Genomic DNA, 17,706 nt, shown 5'->3' with positions numbered 1-17,706 from the left:
AAGGACTTTTGAGCTTGAATACTGTTCGTTATCTCCATATATTTCATAAAGGCTTTACTGGTTTTTTTTTTTTTACATAAGTAGGTAACAGGGTAAGGAAATCGAAGTATAGACAGAATATCTAATTGATTTTTGTACCGATTGAATAATTTACTGATTGATCTATTACACGTACATGTATATCCTCATTTTCCTTCTTTTCATGAGATCTGAGGTTTAAATTGGAGAATCCATATACAAAGAAGGGAAATTACTTCTGTATTTCCATTGAAATGTAGGAAACTCATTATAATGAAGAACCTGTCATTACAGAAGAATAGGAGTTGATTATTCAACTATGCACAATCACGTAGAGACGGGGGGGGGGGGGGGTATTCTTAAAAAAAATTGCTTCATGGTTTATACATGTAACGTTCCCAAACTCAGATTATAAAATGTAACTTGTGTAACTATTAAAATTCATTCTTTTAAGTAGTTCATTACGAACAAGCTCGTGTAGTGCATGATATCTTGATGATTTTGAAATTTATTTAATGCATTTGGGATTTTCTAGAGAAATTCATCACTTGAGTTATTAGTTTTTACATAATTCAAAAGACTTTTTTACTTTGTAACATTGAAAACAAGATGTGTTTGTGAAACACTGATGCCCCCGTATGGCAACTAATAGCGAAGGTTAAACTTTCTCACATGTGATGCAAATCAAATATGTTGGTACCCAAAGTAAGGTCTTGGACCGAGGAATATACCTGTGAAATATGAAAGCCCTAGCAGCAACTATTGAAAAGATATGAAAAATGTTCAAGTTTTTCAATAGTAAGTCAAACATTAAGGTCAAGGTTAAATGGTAAAAATTAATGGAGCTCAAGGAAAGGCCTTCTCACAAGAAATACACATGTGAAGTATGAAAATCTTAGCACAACCGATCAAAAGATATGGCCAAGGTTAAAGTTTTTCCAAAAGTAGGTCAAACTCCAAGGTCAAAGGGTCAAAGTTGTTGGTATCCAAAGTAAGGTCTTGTCACAAGGATTAGATATATTAAGTATGAAAGCCTTAGCACCAACTGTTCAAAAGTAATTGCCAAGGTTAAAGTTTTCCAAAAGTAGGTTAAACTCCAAGGTCAAGGTCAATGGGCTATAATTGTTGCTCTCCAGAGGAAGGTCTTGTCACAAGGATTACAAATGTGAAAAATGAAAGTTCCAGCACCAACTGTTCAAAAGTTATAGCCAAGGTTAAAGTTTTCCAAAAGTAGGTCAAATTCCAAGGTCAAAGTCAAAGGATCAAAGTTATTTGTATCCAAAGGAAGGTCTTGTCACAAGGATTACACATGTACATGTGAAGTATGAAGATATGGCCAAGATTAAAATTTTTCGAAAGTAGGTCAAACTACTAGGTAAAGGTCAAAGGTTGAAAGTTGTCTCCAGAGGAAGGTCCTGTCACAAGGATTACACATGTGAAGTATGAAAGCCCTATCACCAACTGTTCAAAAGTTATGACCAAGGTTGAAGTTAAAGTCAAATATGATGGTACCCAAAGAAAGGTCTTGTCACAAGGAATACACTTGTGAAATATGAAAGCTATAGCTCCAACCAATCAAAAGTTATAAGCAATGTTTAAGTTTTTGCGGACAAACATACAGACAGACGGGCGGACAGGGCAAAAACTATATACCCCCGAATCTTCGATACGGGGCATAAAAATATGCAAATTTACAGACTATATGATTTAAAAATTGGTAAATTGATTAAGTTGTACTAATACTGAAATAGTGAAAATGAAAAATTGATCTTATACCAATTTGCTGTATGTGATTATGAAAAACTAATCTTGAATAAATCTGCATCTGTTGTATAAGTTTCCCCTCCCCTTCGTTGGAATTTTTAGCCCACCACAGCCCAAGTGCACGGCCAGACAAACAGACAGACGACATGTAATCAAAAAAGATCAAATGAAAATTCGGTCCAAGTGAGCTCAAATCAAACTGTCCGTTATCTGTTCTTTTTGTTTCCATCTATTTTGAAACACTTCACCCTCATTCTTTTCTTTATTACTCATTTTTTTCTAATTTGTATAACATTTGATAGCTAAATAGTTTTATGAAAAGATTTTTTTCGATGAACTGTGTTGCCACAATGAATATACTTTCATGTATGAGAACTTTTTTCCTTTGTAGTTCTGGTGAAATATACATGTTCATTTGTATGACTATATTATTGATGTAGTTTTACTATGTACTATATATCATTAAAATCAATTCCAAACTAAACGAAAAGTGGCATTTTAAAGGAATGTAACGTTTTACGTTATTGTATCATCTTGTGATTCGTTGTTCTGGCGTCAGAATGACTACATGTACTCATTTCATTTGTGGCTTGACTTCTTATGTTGTAAATTTTAAATAACTGAAGGGTGGGAGCAGAAGATAATCCACACTTGCTAACATCAAGAACAAGTTAGCTCAAGGTTTACATTCACTTTATTGAAGCAATTCTTCCTATTACACATATAAGTCATTTACTATTTTAAAAATCTTAGGTGCAATTAGTTCGGCACAAGATAAAAAATGTCAGGATACATGACTAAATGTCTTTTTAATATCTAAAAAGATATAAAATTGCGTTACAGAAAACAAAAAATTTCTCATTGTATAACACCTTCTTTTCTAAGTTGATCTATTTCATCCGACCCTAATTGTAACAAGTCCTTTATCACGTGATCTGTATGTTCTCCTAGTGTAGGTGGCGCTGTCGGAACTGGTCTCGGGAATTCACTGAATCGAACAGGCGGTCCTAAAATAAGACAAGATGTGTCTGTGAAACACTGATGCCCCCGTATGGCAGCTTATGGCGAAGGTTACAGCTTCTCAAATGCAAGTCAAAATCCAGGCCAAAAGATAAAAAAATGTTAAATTTGAAAGCCCTAGCTGCAACTGTTCAAAAGTTATGGCGAAGGTTAAAGTTTTTTAAAAGAAAGTAAAACATCAAGGTCAAGGTCAAAGTTGTTGGTATCGAAAGGAAGGTCTTGTCACAAGGATTACATATGTTAAGTATGAAAGCCCTAGCACCAACCATTCAAAAGTTATGGCCAAGGTTAAAGTTTTTCGAAAGTAGGTCAAACTCCTATGTCAAGGTCAAAGGGTCAAAGTGGTTGGTATCCAAAGGAAGGTCTTGTCACAAGGATTACATATGTGAAGTATGAAAGCCCTAGCACCAACCATTTAAAAATTATGGCCAAGGTTAAAGTTTTTCAAAAGTAGGTCAAACTCCTAGGTCAAGGTCAATAGGTCAAAGTGGTTGGTATTCAAAGGAAGGTGATGTCACAAGGATTACATATGTGAAGTATGAAAGCCCTAGCATCAACCATTCAAAAGTTATGGCCAAGGTTAAAGTTTTTCAAAAGTAAGTCAAACTCCTAGGTCAAGGTCAATAGGTCAAAGTGGTTGGTATCCAAAGGAAGGTCTTGTCACAAGGATTATATATTTGAAGTATGAAAGCCCAAGCACCAACTGTTCAGAAGTTATGGCCAAGGTTAAAGTCTCATAAATTTTGCAAAAGTGGGTCAAACTCCAAGGCAAGGTCAAGAGGTCAAATATGATGGTACCCAAAGAAAGGTCTTGTCACAAGGAATAAATATGTGAAATATGAAAGTCATAGCTCCAACCAATCAAAAGTTATGGGCAAGGTTAAAGTTGACAACTGACAGACAGACAAACAGACAAACAGATAAACAGACAAACAGATAAACAGACAAACAGACAGACAGGACAAAAACAATATACCCCCGGGATCTTTCGATCCGGGGGCATAAAAAATATTAAGGTATGGGTAAATTTTCGCACAGCGTTTTGAAAATTGCTTTGTGAAGTAAGCACGCAAAATGTAAAAGGGAGGGGAATGGAACATATTGAATCAACTATACGCTGTACATTAATTTGAGGATTCTATAGTATTATCATTATTCTTTTGACGAAATAATAGAGTTCATCTGATACAGTTGTACTACATGTATATTAAAAATATATAATGAATGCGAATGGGGGTGGGTTTTATTTTAAAATATGTCAACACAAATGTGATTTTTGATTTGTTTCACCCCATTTGCCAAATTGATTTTTGAATTACCAACTGCAAAGTTTTTCTCAAGCAGCTTTAATATATTTAAAGAGAAAGATATCTTAAGTTTTATAAAGTCAATAAAATGCCTAAAGAGAAAGATATCTTAAGTTTTATAAAGTCAATAAAATGCCTTTCTGCTTTCATAAAAATAAATAAATAAACAAGATGTGTTTGTGAAACACTGATGCCCCCGTATGGCAGCTTATGGCGAAGGTTTAAGTTTCTCAAATACAAGTCAAAATCCAGGCCAAAAGATAAAAAATGTTGATACCCAAAGAAAGGTCTTGTCTCGAGGAATATACCTGTGAAATTTGAAAGACCTAGCTGCAACTGTTCAAAAGTTATGGCGAAGGTTAAAGTTTTTTAAATAAAAGTCAAACGTCAAGGTCAAGGTCAAAGTGGTTAGTATCCAAAGGAAGATCTTGTCACAAGGATTACATATGTGAAGTATGAAAGTCCTAGCACCAACCATTCAAAAGTTGTGACCAAGGTTAAAGTTTTTCAAAAGTAGGTCAAACTCCTATGCCAAGGTCAAAGGATCAAAGTGGTTGGTATCCAGAGGAAGGTCTTGTCACAAAGAATACACATGTGAAGTTTGAAACTCCAAGCACCAACTGTTCAGAAGTTATGGCCAAGGTTAAAGTCTCATAAAATTTTGCAAAAGTGGGTCAAACTCCAAGGCAAGGTCAAAAGGTCAAATATGATGGTACCCAAAGAAAGGTCTTGTCACAAGGAATAAATATGTGAAATATGAAAGTCATAGCTCCAACCAATCAAAAGTTATGGGCAAGGTTAAAGTTGACAACAGACAGACAGACAAACAGACAGACATGACAAAAAACAATATACCCCCGGGATCTTTCGATCCGGGGGCATAAAAAGTACACATCCTACCTGGAAGGCGTACATCAGCAGCTGTGGGGTGATGTATCTCTTGTATCATATTGTTATGTAAAGTCTGTAATTACAATATGTTTTAGATTTTTACTTCATGCGGTTTTGCTATTTAAAAAATAGGACCCTTTACTGGCCCATAAAAAAAGCCAATTTGATGGAAATGTGACTTTTTCTAATCTATTTTTAGTTGATTTTTAGTTGATACCTGAGGATCGTTGAAAACAGCCGCCATGTTATTGATTGGGCCGTATGGAATTCCTGAATTTTCCAACAAATTAAGCCAGTACTGTGTTGTATTGGAATTAAATCTAAAATCGTTTTGTGCATTTTTTTTAATTTCAGATTTGAACAAAATTGAAATTTTCTACATTAAAAAATACAAAAAAAATCGAGAGTTTATAGTTCATAAACCAGTGATGCACACAATATCATGCTGTACAACTCAAAAGATCTTTGTCACATCTTAAACAATAGTAAAAGACATGTAAACTAACTTCTTTTCAATAATAGACATGATAAACTACTTCGTTAGTAATAGACATGTTAACTTAGTTCTTTTTCAGTAATAATGATAAACAAGAAGTCCATGAGCGAATGCTCACTAGTAATAACCCCGCTGTGATGTGAATATACACTCTCATGTTGACAGCGAATTCATACAAAAATTAATCCCACCATTTGGCATGCCTAAACAAAGACTGTGCTAAAATTTCAAGTACCGGGTATCTGCGCTGAGAAGTTGCCGAGAAAACTGTGACAGGAATTTGGTTCGGACAGACGCACGGGTAAACAGACGCACGGGTAAACAGGAAGTTGACATCGGATTCGAACAAAAATGAATCCCACCATATGGCATGCCAAAACAAAGAATGTGCTAAAATTTCAAGTATCTGTGATGAGTAGTTGCTGAGAAAACTGTCAAGAAATTTTGTTACGGACAGACACAAGGGCACAGGACACACGGACACACAGACAAACACACAAGGGTTAAACAGTAAACCCCCTCTCTTTGGGAACGGAGGTATAATAACTACTTCTTTTGCAGTTATATAGACATGGTAACTTACTTCTTTTTCAGTATATCCAGCAGTTCCTCCCTATTGGCCACTCTGGCTTTGTTAGTAGAAAATTTATTATCTTGGTGTAAATAATCCAAATCTAAAATCTGTCAACATAGAATACAAGCTAGTGTATGTGATTATAGATGTTGACCAGCACAGGCTCTTTAAGATCATAATTCTGATTCAACCCGTCGGTTCCTTAATCTTAAATTTGCCAACTAAGGATATAGATGCTGTGTATATCATTGGCTTTCTTAATAATAAAAAAAATCAGTTTTGCATTTCACCATATTTCAAGCTTAAGTTGAAGTCACCACCCTACATATCCTACAGATATAACCAAACTGTTGCTACCAAACTTTTCCATTACAAGCACACCTTACAGTGCCTACGATATTGAGCATTATTAAAATATAATCATCTTTAGTGGTCTTGCTCTCCCTCTTCTTTCAACTACAGTCCCCCTAGACACGTCATTACTGGTGATGTTTATATAGCTGAAAATGACGACCTAAAAGTAATAATCCTAAATAGTTCCTAAATACAACAAGCCCTGATCTTTTAATTGGCGAGAGAACTTTATTTCTTTTATGAACTCTGTCGAAAATTATGTCAAATGTTGTGTTAAATATGAAGAGGACTTGAACATTTTGTCAGAATGGATTAGTATTTTTAGAAATAGAGTCGTTTTTGAAAGTTAAAAGGCAATATGAGAACCAATTATTCTTACGTTTTCACTAAATCGGAGGCGATGAAAGAATTAGAAAGACGACATGAACAATATGTTTCGATTCCAACAGACACGACTTATGATAATATCGCTATTTTTTGTAAGGTTCATTATCATAACTGTATTTTAGAAGAACTGATTTTAATTCTATATTGCACGTCTGGAAATTCAACTTATACTCACAGTTCACTTTCTTCGAAACCATACTTCACTGTTTTAATACTTTAAACATTCCAGTCAGCAAAGGTGACTTCAATCTACCCTACCTATACTGGATTCCTTATCTTCATATAATTCCTTGCAAACAAAGATATTGCCGGATCCAGTATATGCTCCACCAATTGTAAGCCCCTATCTTTACATCTCACAAAAATATTAACTGCTGTAAAGGAGAATCTTCAACGTACTGCACTACAGCATACTCTTGAAGTGGTGTAAATCAGAGGTAGATTCTCAAAAACTTCGAAGAACTTTTAGTAAAAAATCCCCCAATTTTTCAAAAGTCGGTAACATCAAAACACACGACTTTTCTACACTTTATACGACCATCATTCCTCATGATAAAAACTAGACTTTTTGATATCATTGATTGATTGTATGCTGTTTAACGTCCCATTCGAGAATTTTTCTCTCAAATAGAGACGTCGTCGTACGCCGGTGAAGGGCTTCAAATTTAGACATATACTCGACACTCAGGGCCATTGAGTAGTGAGGGTTCTTATCGTGCCAACGCCTGCCGTGACACGGGGCCTCGGTTTTTCAGGTCTCATCCGAAAGACCCGTGACTTTCACTTCAAAGTGCCGAGCGCTCGGCGAAGGAACAGTCACTACTTATGTTTAAGTCTTATATTTGACGAGAATCGAACCTGGGGCTCCAGTTCACGAAGCGAGCACCCTACCACTATGCTACCGTGACCGGTATCAAAGAACTGTTTCTTCAAAAAAAAATGTTACTCGGGAATTTTCATGTATCGTGATTAGTCATCAACAAAATTACTTTGTTAAAAATCTCTCTGACTCTAAGACCAGATCTTCCAATAAACTGTTGGGGTTCGAGGAGCACTAATTGTGCTCATTTATTTGCCGACCAGTTTTTTTATATTCCTGAGACAAAATTCATTCAAAAAAACGTCCACATGAGAGGAGAGCACTTGCTGTGGCCTTCAACTCAACATTCAGATATATCGACGACGTTTTATCAGTTACTTAATTCCATTCGAATGCCAACTCATTTATCCCATTGAACTCGAAATAAGACACCACAGAGTCTTCCACATCTGTTTCATATTTGAATGTTTTACTGACTATAGGCAATAAGCGCCAACTAACAAAAAAATAAAAGACAAACAAGATGACTTCAGCTTTTTCAGCATCAACTTTCCTTATTTATGTAGTAATATTCCGCTAACACATGCGTGTGGGTTTTACATCTCCCAACTGATTCAATACTCAAGAGCATGCTCTGAGTACGATAAATTTTCAAACCAAGGCAGGCTACTGACAGATTAGTTGATGTTACAGCTATTTCAATTTCCTCGCTTAATTGAGCATTTTGTATATTCTATGGGCATTTTAATGAACTTCTTAGCAAATATAACCTATCATAGGGTCGTAATTTTGCTGACGTGTTTCATACCAATTGCTGGGCCTTCATTTTAACATTTTTACAAACAATTCAAGCATTGGATAAAAGATTATACCTTGCAGAGAATTTTAAACTGTCCATCGTTTCCTGCTCCAACCAAAATATAATCATCCTGTGTTTGGAATGCCTATTAAAGTGGAGTCGTTTGTATTACAAAAGTATAGGCAATTTTTACCATTTTTAAGTAAGCTTTAAACATTTTTTGATATTTTTCATAAAAAACGTGTTAATACATTGTATCTTTTTTAACCAGTTGAAAGTAATAAACAATAAATGAACTTCCAGAACTAAAAAATTAATAATAAAAAAATGAAATGCAATGTATTATTGCAATAGGAACAGAAAGAAATGTACATCTAAATGAAACATTTTACTAACCTGGTAAGGCACAATGCTTGGGTGAGCTGTACCGTGCTTCGTGGCCTCCATTCCAGCATTTAAATAATTCGCTCCTATGTTGATCAAAGAAGCAACCTTGAATAGGAAAAAAATTACATTCCTTAGTTATTTACTCCATAAACGCCGATTAATGTGATTGCAAAACACAATATTACCTCATTTTTTATGATATGATGTGTCATTGATTTGGCCGGGGGGTAGGGGGGCACGTGAGGGCCGTCCCCCCCCCCCCCCACATAATTTTGACGATATATAGAATACTATAGAAAACATAGCTACTTTATACTTTTGCCCCCTCAATAATAATGTCTGATGATCATCCCCCTCTTTTTTGCTTGTCGAGAAATTTTTCACTAGTTGATAGCTTCCCCCGCCAAGAAAATGTATGATTGTGCTTAACCCCCCCCCACCCCCCCCCCCTCAGCCCCCCTGAAATTGCTGTGTTTGACTGCTTGAAAGAAAAGAAAAACAGAAATAGATTCATTTTTTTTTCTCCAAATTCACATTAATTTAAATGATACAAGAATGTAAAAACAATCTGTAAAACATACTCTTTTAGCATTTTACTCCTGTGCAAACAGAATTTCTTTTTTTTAAATTGTAAAATATAATATGATATATATGATGTATCTGATCATCAGCTGCAAAAATAAATGAACTGAATATTAAGTTCTTGCACAGATAAATTATTCTTTTTTTTAATTTTTAAGCAAAAATTGAGTGATTTAAGACATCAATAAATGTAAAGAAATGCTCATTTAAAATGCTTAAAAAAAACAACATTTTTTCATTGCTTTGACTTTGTAAACTAACCTGACTGGTTTACCACCATAATATGGGTATTATAATAGCTAACAGCGGTTGTACATGACTTTGCATATTTTCTGTCTCGAGTTCTAACTCCATAACATTTGCTTCGAGATTTTACACTATTTGGCTTCTTGAAAACAAAATTCAAGGCACAAACCTGAGTAGAAAATAAATCGCAGTCTATATGTTGACCTTGACCTGTCTTCTGCCGCTGTAAGATGGCGGCCATGATGGCGCCATGAGCGTATAATCCTGTAGATAAGTCTGTCATAGCAACACCTACTTTACATGGTTCTCCATCCTAAAAGAAAAATGAGAAGAACGAGTAAGAAAACTACAGATGCAACAGCAATATTTTGAAAGTCTGCAATTTGCGCTAGGACAACAAATTCTGAAGACGTTATAATTATTGTAATTACGAGCGATATATTAGTAGTAAAGACTACTCTAGAAACTGATGGTTTAAAAATGAAATTAGTATTTTCACCTTGGGACCAGTGATGTACATCAACCCTGCCACTCCAGATACTATGACATCATATCCTGCTCTTTTAGCGTATGGTCCAGTTTGCCCATAACCTAACATTAATGACAAATCAATGCATATGATTTTGGCATATCTAAATATTTTAAGAAGGTAAGATCTTGTTGCACCGTGTTTCAACAGTCTTGTGTTTTGAATAGATGTTACATTAAAGGAACTTTTTTTTTATTTTTAGGGATTCGAGAATATTGGAATTAGAATGTGGATACCTGATATGGAGCAATAAATAAGATGAGGCGCCTCATTCTTAAGCTGGTGATATCCCAGACCATATTTTTCCAGCTTTCCAGGTATGTAGTTCTCTACCAAAACATCACACTTAGTGGCGAGCTTATAAAATATAATAATGGGTAAGGATTTACATGTACAAAAAAGTGTTGAAATTAATGTATTCACTGTATATTGATAAGAAAAATATTATACATTTATTTACTGGGTTCGAGGGCAACATGTACATGTATTTGTCGGACTTAAGAACCAATTGAAGCTGTTTGCCTGAGGCAAACGCATTTTGCCCGAGAATACGGTCAATAAATATTTTGTTATACCTTTAAAGTTATTTTTGTTTTATTATATCCATGAATCTCGTGCTGGTTTCCAAACGTGAACTTCCTTTACCCGCACCGAATTAACCTCGGTCAACTCCGTCACTGTCGAACACCAACGACCGAATGCAAATGATATTTAGCTGATCCCGCCCACAGTGTGACGTAAGCAGTCCAACATCTCATCGACAGGTCCAATATCTCACTTCGCGGTCAAACATCGATTTTTTTATGACCGCTCGGCAAAACATTAGAAATGTTAGACTTTTTTTGGAGTATAGATTTATATATATATATATATATATATATATATATATATATATATATACATATATATATATATATATATATATATATATATATATATATATATATATATATATATATATGTGAACCAATTTTTAAAGGTATAGCAAATGATTTTGAAATGGTCAATATCCACCATTTGACAGTTCTTTTCCTTTCCCCTAAAGCCCTTACCAACAAATTGCATTTACAAAAAAAAATATAAATAAATAAAATAAAAATAGTGCAAACGTGACATTCAAAAACAAACTTATAGTCTATTTGAAAATAACTTTCAAACACAGTTATAATGTGACTGTAAAGCATTAAATGACCTTTTATTGCATGTCATGTCATACATGGAAATTGCAAGGTGTGATATAAAAATAATCAAATCTTTTTGAATTAATTTTTTTATATGTCCGATAGAAAAAAACAATGTTAAAAAACTGACCTTTCTGATAATGTCCTGACCTTTCTTAGATTTTATATCAACGCCAACACTCTGTAAAATACACCAGTCTCATTAAAACCATATCCTTTGTTTCGCTCAGATAAATCGCTCCTCTTGAATAGCGACCCAAGAGCGGATCAGATGATACGATTTTGATAAAATTGTTAAAACTTAAAGCATATTTTTTTGCTTCATTTCTAGCAGTAAAAAATAAAATACAGTATTCATTCTGATACATCATACTGCTGTGACATTTGCTAAATTCTAATATGAAAGTAATTATAGCATATTCCTATGAATATAATATTATTTTCACGTCTTTTAATTAAAAAAAAAATAAAGAATACAAGTATTTTCATAATTACTCGATTTTTTTCCCGGGTCATGTAATTTGCTTGAAAAATTCTACATACAGACATTTCTATAATTAAATTCCACACTCAGGCTACCTTTTTGTTTCTGTTGACTGTGAGGAAATACACAGACTCCGAACCTTTAAATGGCGGGCCCCACGACCGAGTATCGTCCCCTGATCCTGGAGAGCAATATAATTAGGATAAAAATAATGTATATATGAACATGAAGAATACGTTGTATTTTGATTTTTTATTTATGTCAGAGTTGTACCTGGCCGCTCTATTTTAATGACTTCTGCTCCCAAATCACCGAGGATCATTGTGCAATAAGGTCCGGCAAGCACCCTACAAATTACAAACATTTTTAAAAGTCTTTCTCCTTATTCCTAGAGTATTTTAATTATAAAGGGTACAATTGATAAAAAAGGAGAAGAAACCTACCTTGACATATCCAGTATTCTGTACCCGCTTAGTGGCCCAGTCCTTTTTGACGTATTTTCTAAAAACAAACGGTTCACAGTCGAATAATTTTTGTTCGAATTGGTTTCCATAAGTCATTGTAAGTTTACAAAGCGAATAGAAATGCGTATCGTTAAAAAATGATTTGTTACATACCTGAAGTGCATTTTTGTGAAATGCTCCTCCCTTTAAGGTACCGAATAATCCGATTTCTACATTCGACGCAAATATTTAAAGTTTTAGTTGACGTGATTTGCCGACTAAGCATAGCATATATATATATAGTAGGCTACGTTATAGATTTTTAGAGTTATCTTTCTTGTCTTGTTAAGGAGAGATATGGTGGACTCTGCGAGATATAAATCGTGTACTGCATTCTGTGGAACGGCCAGCATTAATTTACATAAGACACTATTGATACCAGCACTGTATTTGTTTAATGGGAGAAAATCCCAAATTCGAGCAAGCGGTTTGGACAAGGTGTACGAAGTACAAAAATCTCACAAGATTCAGATTAATAATATTATCGAGCAGTATATTGGAATCAAAATGCATAATTATGACTATAAAGATCATACTTTTGATGGTAAATTTTCTTCTTCTTCCTGTACATTGCAGGGCCCTGTGGGCATCATCACACTTGATTCATAGGAAAAAGGGGAGGGGTTTGAACGAGAGCGAAAGAGTTTTAATTATTGAGTATAATTTTGAAGTGAATAACTCTTCAATGCGATAACTCAATTTTTCAAAAGAATAAACATCTAAAATTGAAAATTATATTTCTCCATTCTCGATCACAAATGCCTGTGGATAAAAAAATGAAATAATTATTAATTTTCATAACTCTAAGTTTTCGGTTTCTTCGGATAACTAATTGCATGGCTTTGCTCTTTCTGATAATAAATTATGATCCGAAACATCTTATGATGTTCAATAAGAGTCTACAGTGCCACCCATTGAAAAAACTGTATATTTATTGCGCACAAAAAAGTGCGCTCAGTTCTGAATTAATTCTTCGAAATTCTTACCTCAATTGAAAAAAAAGCTACATTTCAAAAAAGTCCTTACTCCTCTATAACTTTCGTAGTACAGTGTATACACTTGTACTAAGTGCGTTGGACAGAATTCTCGTGAAGACCAAAATGGCAGTATAAATAGGCAAAATTTTCAATGATTTCAATTTCAGGGCCAGGAGGGCTGTTAAAAACAATTATAAGGAATGTTTTATTGTGGAAACAGTGAAAGAATATGTTAGAAACACACGTTTAGTAATATTTTGAGATGACAGTTTTAAAAACACTGAGAAATAAATCGAGAAACAGCGCACAAAAAGTGCACAATAAATATACAGTTTTTTCTATGGGTGGCACTGTAGCTCTCCCGTCTGTCAATATATATTTTTTCAGAGAGCTACAGTTCTGCAGCTAACACTTAAGATGAAAAATAAACAAAATAATTCTTCTAAAATAGTTTCTTGCAATTGCCTCCATCACTCAACTACTATTCTCTAAAACTATCTGTACATTATACCTAAAGCCTCCGGCTTGTGCACCATGTGTCAAACCCTGACTACTTTTTAAGAATAGTGCATGCAAAATACAACACTATTATATAAATATGCACACTTCATGAGTTCCCTAGTTCATTGAATAAAGGTACACATACCTTCATTTTACATTTAAGGACATACGCAAGATACCTTGCCTACTGATAATTTTTCAAGATATTCTAAATTTAAACTTATAATACATGTACCATATAACATATTTTTAAACAAAAAATCAGCATGCATTTCCAGGGATTTTGAAAAGATATTAAAGTTTGAACAATTTTGCATTATTCAAAGAAAAATGTACAAAAATTACAAAACATAAATTCCAGATTTTTTTTTATCAAAATTGTTTTAGAAGAGATTTACAAATCCATATATAGACAATAAAAATATTGCACACAGGTCCTTCATTTAGTGGAACTCTTCAACTCCAGGGAAGAACCCAATAAAGTGCAAACTACGTTGCGTATGACCTTAAATGCCCGTTTATATAAGAGAAAAATAAATTAAAGAACTTGTTCTAATTAAAATAATGAAAAAAAAAATCCTTATCTAAGCCTTTAAGTTTAATTTTTAATTAAGAAATTTGACAGATGAATAAAAAGAGTAATATACAATATAATACTTCTTAAATTAATTCTCTTGGTTCCATTCATTAGATATTCAATATTCGAGTCAACACTCTATACATGAATGAATTATCAAAAGTTTTGTCCTTAAAGTTTTCAATGGATCCACAGATCATGAGGTGATGTCTCCTTGTATGTGTATGTATCTGTGTACACTGAAAAAAAAGAAAGTCGCTGTGTGATGAAAAGGATAAACCAGAAGTCTCTGATGAGACTGTAGCTCTACTGGTCTATATGTATAACAAAGAAAAAGTAACACTTGGATTTGAAACTTTGCAACAGACAGCAATAAATAGAATTATGTATCTAAGTGTAGTCTACTTGCGTGCCACATTATATTGAAATCATACCAAAATTGTAGGTGGAGTAGCGTTTTAAAGGAATTTTACAGAAATTTCTATTTTTAGTAACCATGGCAGCACCGTTCATTGAAATGTACCTTAGTGCAGTCTAAGTTATATTGAAATCAGAATAAAACTGTAGGAGGAGTAGTGTTTTGAAAAATTACAGACATATGGACAGCTAGACAGACAGACAACTAGACGCCATGGACAGACAGACAGACGGACAGCTAGACAGATGGACGAGGGACACCTTCCTATCCCATAAGCTCTTCTGGTCTCTGACCAGTAGAGCTAAAAAAAATATCAAATTTGATTTTTTTTCAATGTTAAAGAAATAAAACTGCAAAATGAAATTGTAAATGGTTGGTTGCGTACTAATTATTCAAAGTAGTTTTTGTTGTATGGTTTGAAAAACTTTATTATTCATTCTCTCTATTTTCACAAAGAATTACCTTTGCATTTCTTGTATTTACAAGGGGGACAAATCTTCAAGTGGTACATGTACACTATATATCAGCTACTATACCTTCATTTTCTGTTAAAGAAAAAAAATAGAATAAATCATACAATACCAATTACATGTATAATAACAAAGCATGGATTAAATTTTTCACTAAAATTAGAAAATGAATTGAATATGGATCACTCAAATTTCTCGATCCAGCCAAAATGACTGACACTAAAATTTACCCCTACTGAGGTCGAAGTATAAAAGTATAAATTATTTTTATTTATCAATATACCATAAATGAAACTTTGTGCATGTTCTGCATACATTTACCAGTATCTGTATTATAGTAGTTTTATGCCCTTGAGAATTTTTCATGATGTCATGCCATAATATTTCCATGTCTGTTTTTTTTTTTTTCTCTGTGGTAACTCTTTGAAAGTTAGCGGAATTGATTTCTTGATAATTCTATCGGAATGTTAATTAGGCAGGTCGATAGGTCAGGAGCTAAGAAGGCCTAATATGCATGAAAATCTCGTGCGCACCTGTCTCTGTGTCTGACGCTAAGGAGGCTAAATATGCATGTAAATCTCGTGCGACTACCTTTGTGTTTGACTTCAGTGGGCGAGGACTATTGAAATTGGCATGGGAGTCCTTGTGTAATTTAAATCTATGTCTACATTAACATTGCAGGTTATCCTGCAACATTCACGAGAATGTGGTCTTTATTTCTTAAACATCCAATATCCTATCAATTCTAATAAAAAATCATATTATTAGTAATAAAGCTAGAACTTTTTTTTATTTCATTTCCAATTAATAGAAAAAATATTTTTACAAATAAATATGTAAAATAAAAAAGTCCTAGCATTTTTGTCTTTTATAATTTACTTACACATAAGCATCTACATGATGTATATTTTTTCCCCTCAAAAGAACATGAACATAACTTAATAATGATATTCCTAAGTACATTTTGTATGTATTCATGGTATAAAAAATGAGTTTAGCAGTATAAAGATTGATTTTTCACTCAAAGTTTTAAGACTGTTTTTCAGAGATTAAAAAAAAAACAAACATTGATTATATCAATAATCATGTGGGTACATGTCCTATGTAAACTTCAGAGGATCAACCAATTTTCTAACAGAGAATTAGTAATTTGATATTTGGATACTTCCAAACAATATAAGTAGGAGTTTTGGGGGTTATTAATTATGTCCATCATGACATGTACTATAAGCACTGACCCCCCGTATCTCAAAATTTATCTTGACACCAAAAAAAAAAAAAAATAGTACTTGCAACACATGCAATGTTTGTTAATCCGTAGTACACTACAGTAGTAGGATACTTTTAACCATGTCTGAGAGAAGATAATTAATTTTCTAATCAGTAATGCTGATGACTGTGATCAAGATACTTATAAATTGTAACTTGCAAATTACAGACAAATTTAGACAAGACAGTATAATTTTTTAAGTACAATCATCAGCTAGTGTACACATTGAGAATATTCGAACGAACGAATACTAGCCTACAACGTTGTCATTGAGGAAATTCGAACGAAAGAATAATATTCCGATGTGTATAATTTTCTGACGATTATTTACTTTGTTAACTTGTATAATGTTCTACTGAATAACCCCATCGACTGCTAGCTCTGCAAACACTTTACAGTGACAGAAATTCATAAGATTGTTTCATCAGTTAACGAGGAATCAGCAATGATCAGGATGATCTAGATCTTTAGACTTCAAAAAAAAAAAGGAATCTATGAGCCATGTATTAACATGCTTTAAATGAAATAAATAACAAATTCAATAATTCTAGATCTACTTACAAAAATAGAGCAGGTCTTCGTCATAATTTTGTTTACAAACATCATGTGGAAATTCCAGTATCCTCATAATCTTGTCGCCGTTTTTTTTTTCTTTGGTTGGTATTGGGTAATTCTAGGAATATAATGCATCCGTCTGCACAGAATTTTTAAGAAGTGAATCCATAGATAGAATATTACTGCTTCTTTTTATTTATTGGTTTATCTTTTTTTAATTTAAACAATGCATAGTTCACGAGAAAACAAAGAAATGAAATAAATTATCAGGCCTATTTTTTTCAGATTTTTTTTGTTGTTGTTGTAAATACTGCCATGGGTAATAATGGTAATTAAAATGCCCAATACCAAAAATATTAACATTTTATATAAATGGGACATCATCATGATCATTGAGAACATGATAAGAAGGAGGAGGGGTAGTGGACGGGTGGGTAGTCTCTCTGTATCTCTAAAATAAAAATTGTTTCCCTTGAAAAGTCAAGAAAATTTTATTTGCATGGTCAGTGGGATATTCAGTACAAGTTTAAAAGTCCAGTCAGTACATAGCCTCAATAAAGCCCCTTCTTCTTCTTTTAATTCACGACATTTTGATA

General features: G+C 33.5%; 1 protein-coding gene and 1 long non-coding RNA gene across 3 annotated transcripts; both read right to left on the bottom strand.

Annotated features, from left to right (window-relative positions):
• Positions 1-2,572: 2,572 nt before the first annotated feature.
• LOC133187769 (succinate--hydroxymethylglutarate CoA-transferase-like) lies at positions 2,573-12,568 on the bottom strand. 2 transcript variants are annotated; one of them, XM_061323169.1, is made up of 14 exons: positions 12,457-12,568; positions 12,283-12,340; positions 12,113-12,186; positions 11,935-12,020; positions 11,486-11,536; positions 10,411-10,531; positions 10,145-10,236; positions 9,815-9,958; positions 8,827-8,922; positions 8,504-8,575; positions 6,080-6,177; positions 5,218-5,320; positions 5,010-5,073; positions 2,573-2,789 (listed from the first exon to the last, which is right to left on the bottom strand). In XM_061323169.1, exons 1-14 carry the CDS (start codon positions 12,566-12,568, stop codon positions 2,641-2,643), a joined length of 1,320 nt encoding a protein of 439 aa, XP_061179153.1. In that variant the 3' UTR covers positions 2,573-2,640. The 2 variants fall into 2 exon arrangements, with proteins under 2 accessions (XP_061179153.1, XP_061179154.1); XM_061323170.1 differs by lacking the exon at positions 8,504-8,575.
• A 1,843-nt stretch (positions 12,569-14,411) lies between these two features.
• LOC133187768 (uncharacterized) lies at positions 14,412-17,186 on the bottom strand. The gene is made up of 3 exons (XR_009721240.1): positions 17,117-17,186; positions 15,278-15,360; positions 14,412-14,636 (listed from the first exon to the last, which is right to left on the bottom strand). It is a non-coding gene; the product is annotated as an uncharacterized LOC133187768 (long non-coding RNA).
• Positions 17,187-17,706: the final 520 nt, after the last annotated feature.

The sequence above is a fragment of the Saccostrea echinata genome, unplaced genomic scaffold, assembly GCF_033153115.1.
Source record: "Saccostrea echinata isolate AGI-Se365-2 ecotype Australia unplaced genomic scaffold, CSIRO_AGI_Sech_v1 ptg000015l, whole genome shotgun sequence".
NCBI classification, from domain to species: domain Eukaryota; kingdom Metazoa; phylum Mollusca; class Bivalvia; order Ostreida; family Ostreidae; genus Saccostrea; species Saccostrea echinata.
Note: the sequence above shows the minus strand (reverse complement) of the source record. Positions and strands in the feature narration are given on the sequence as shown.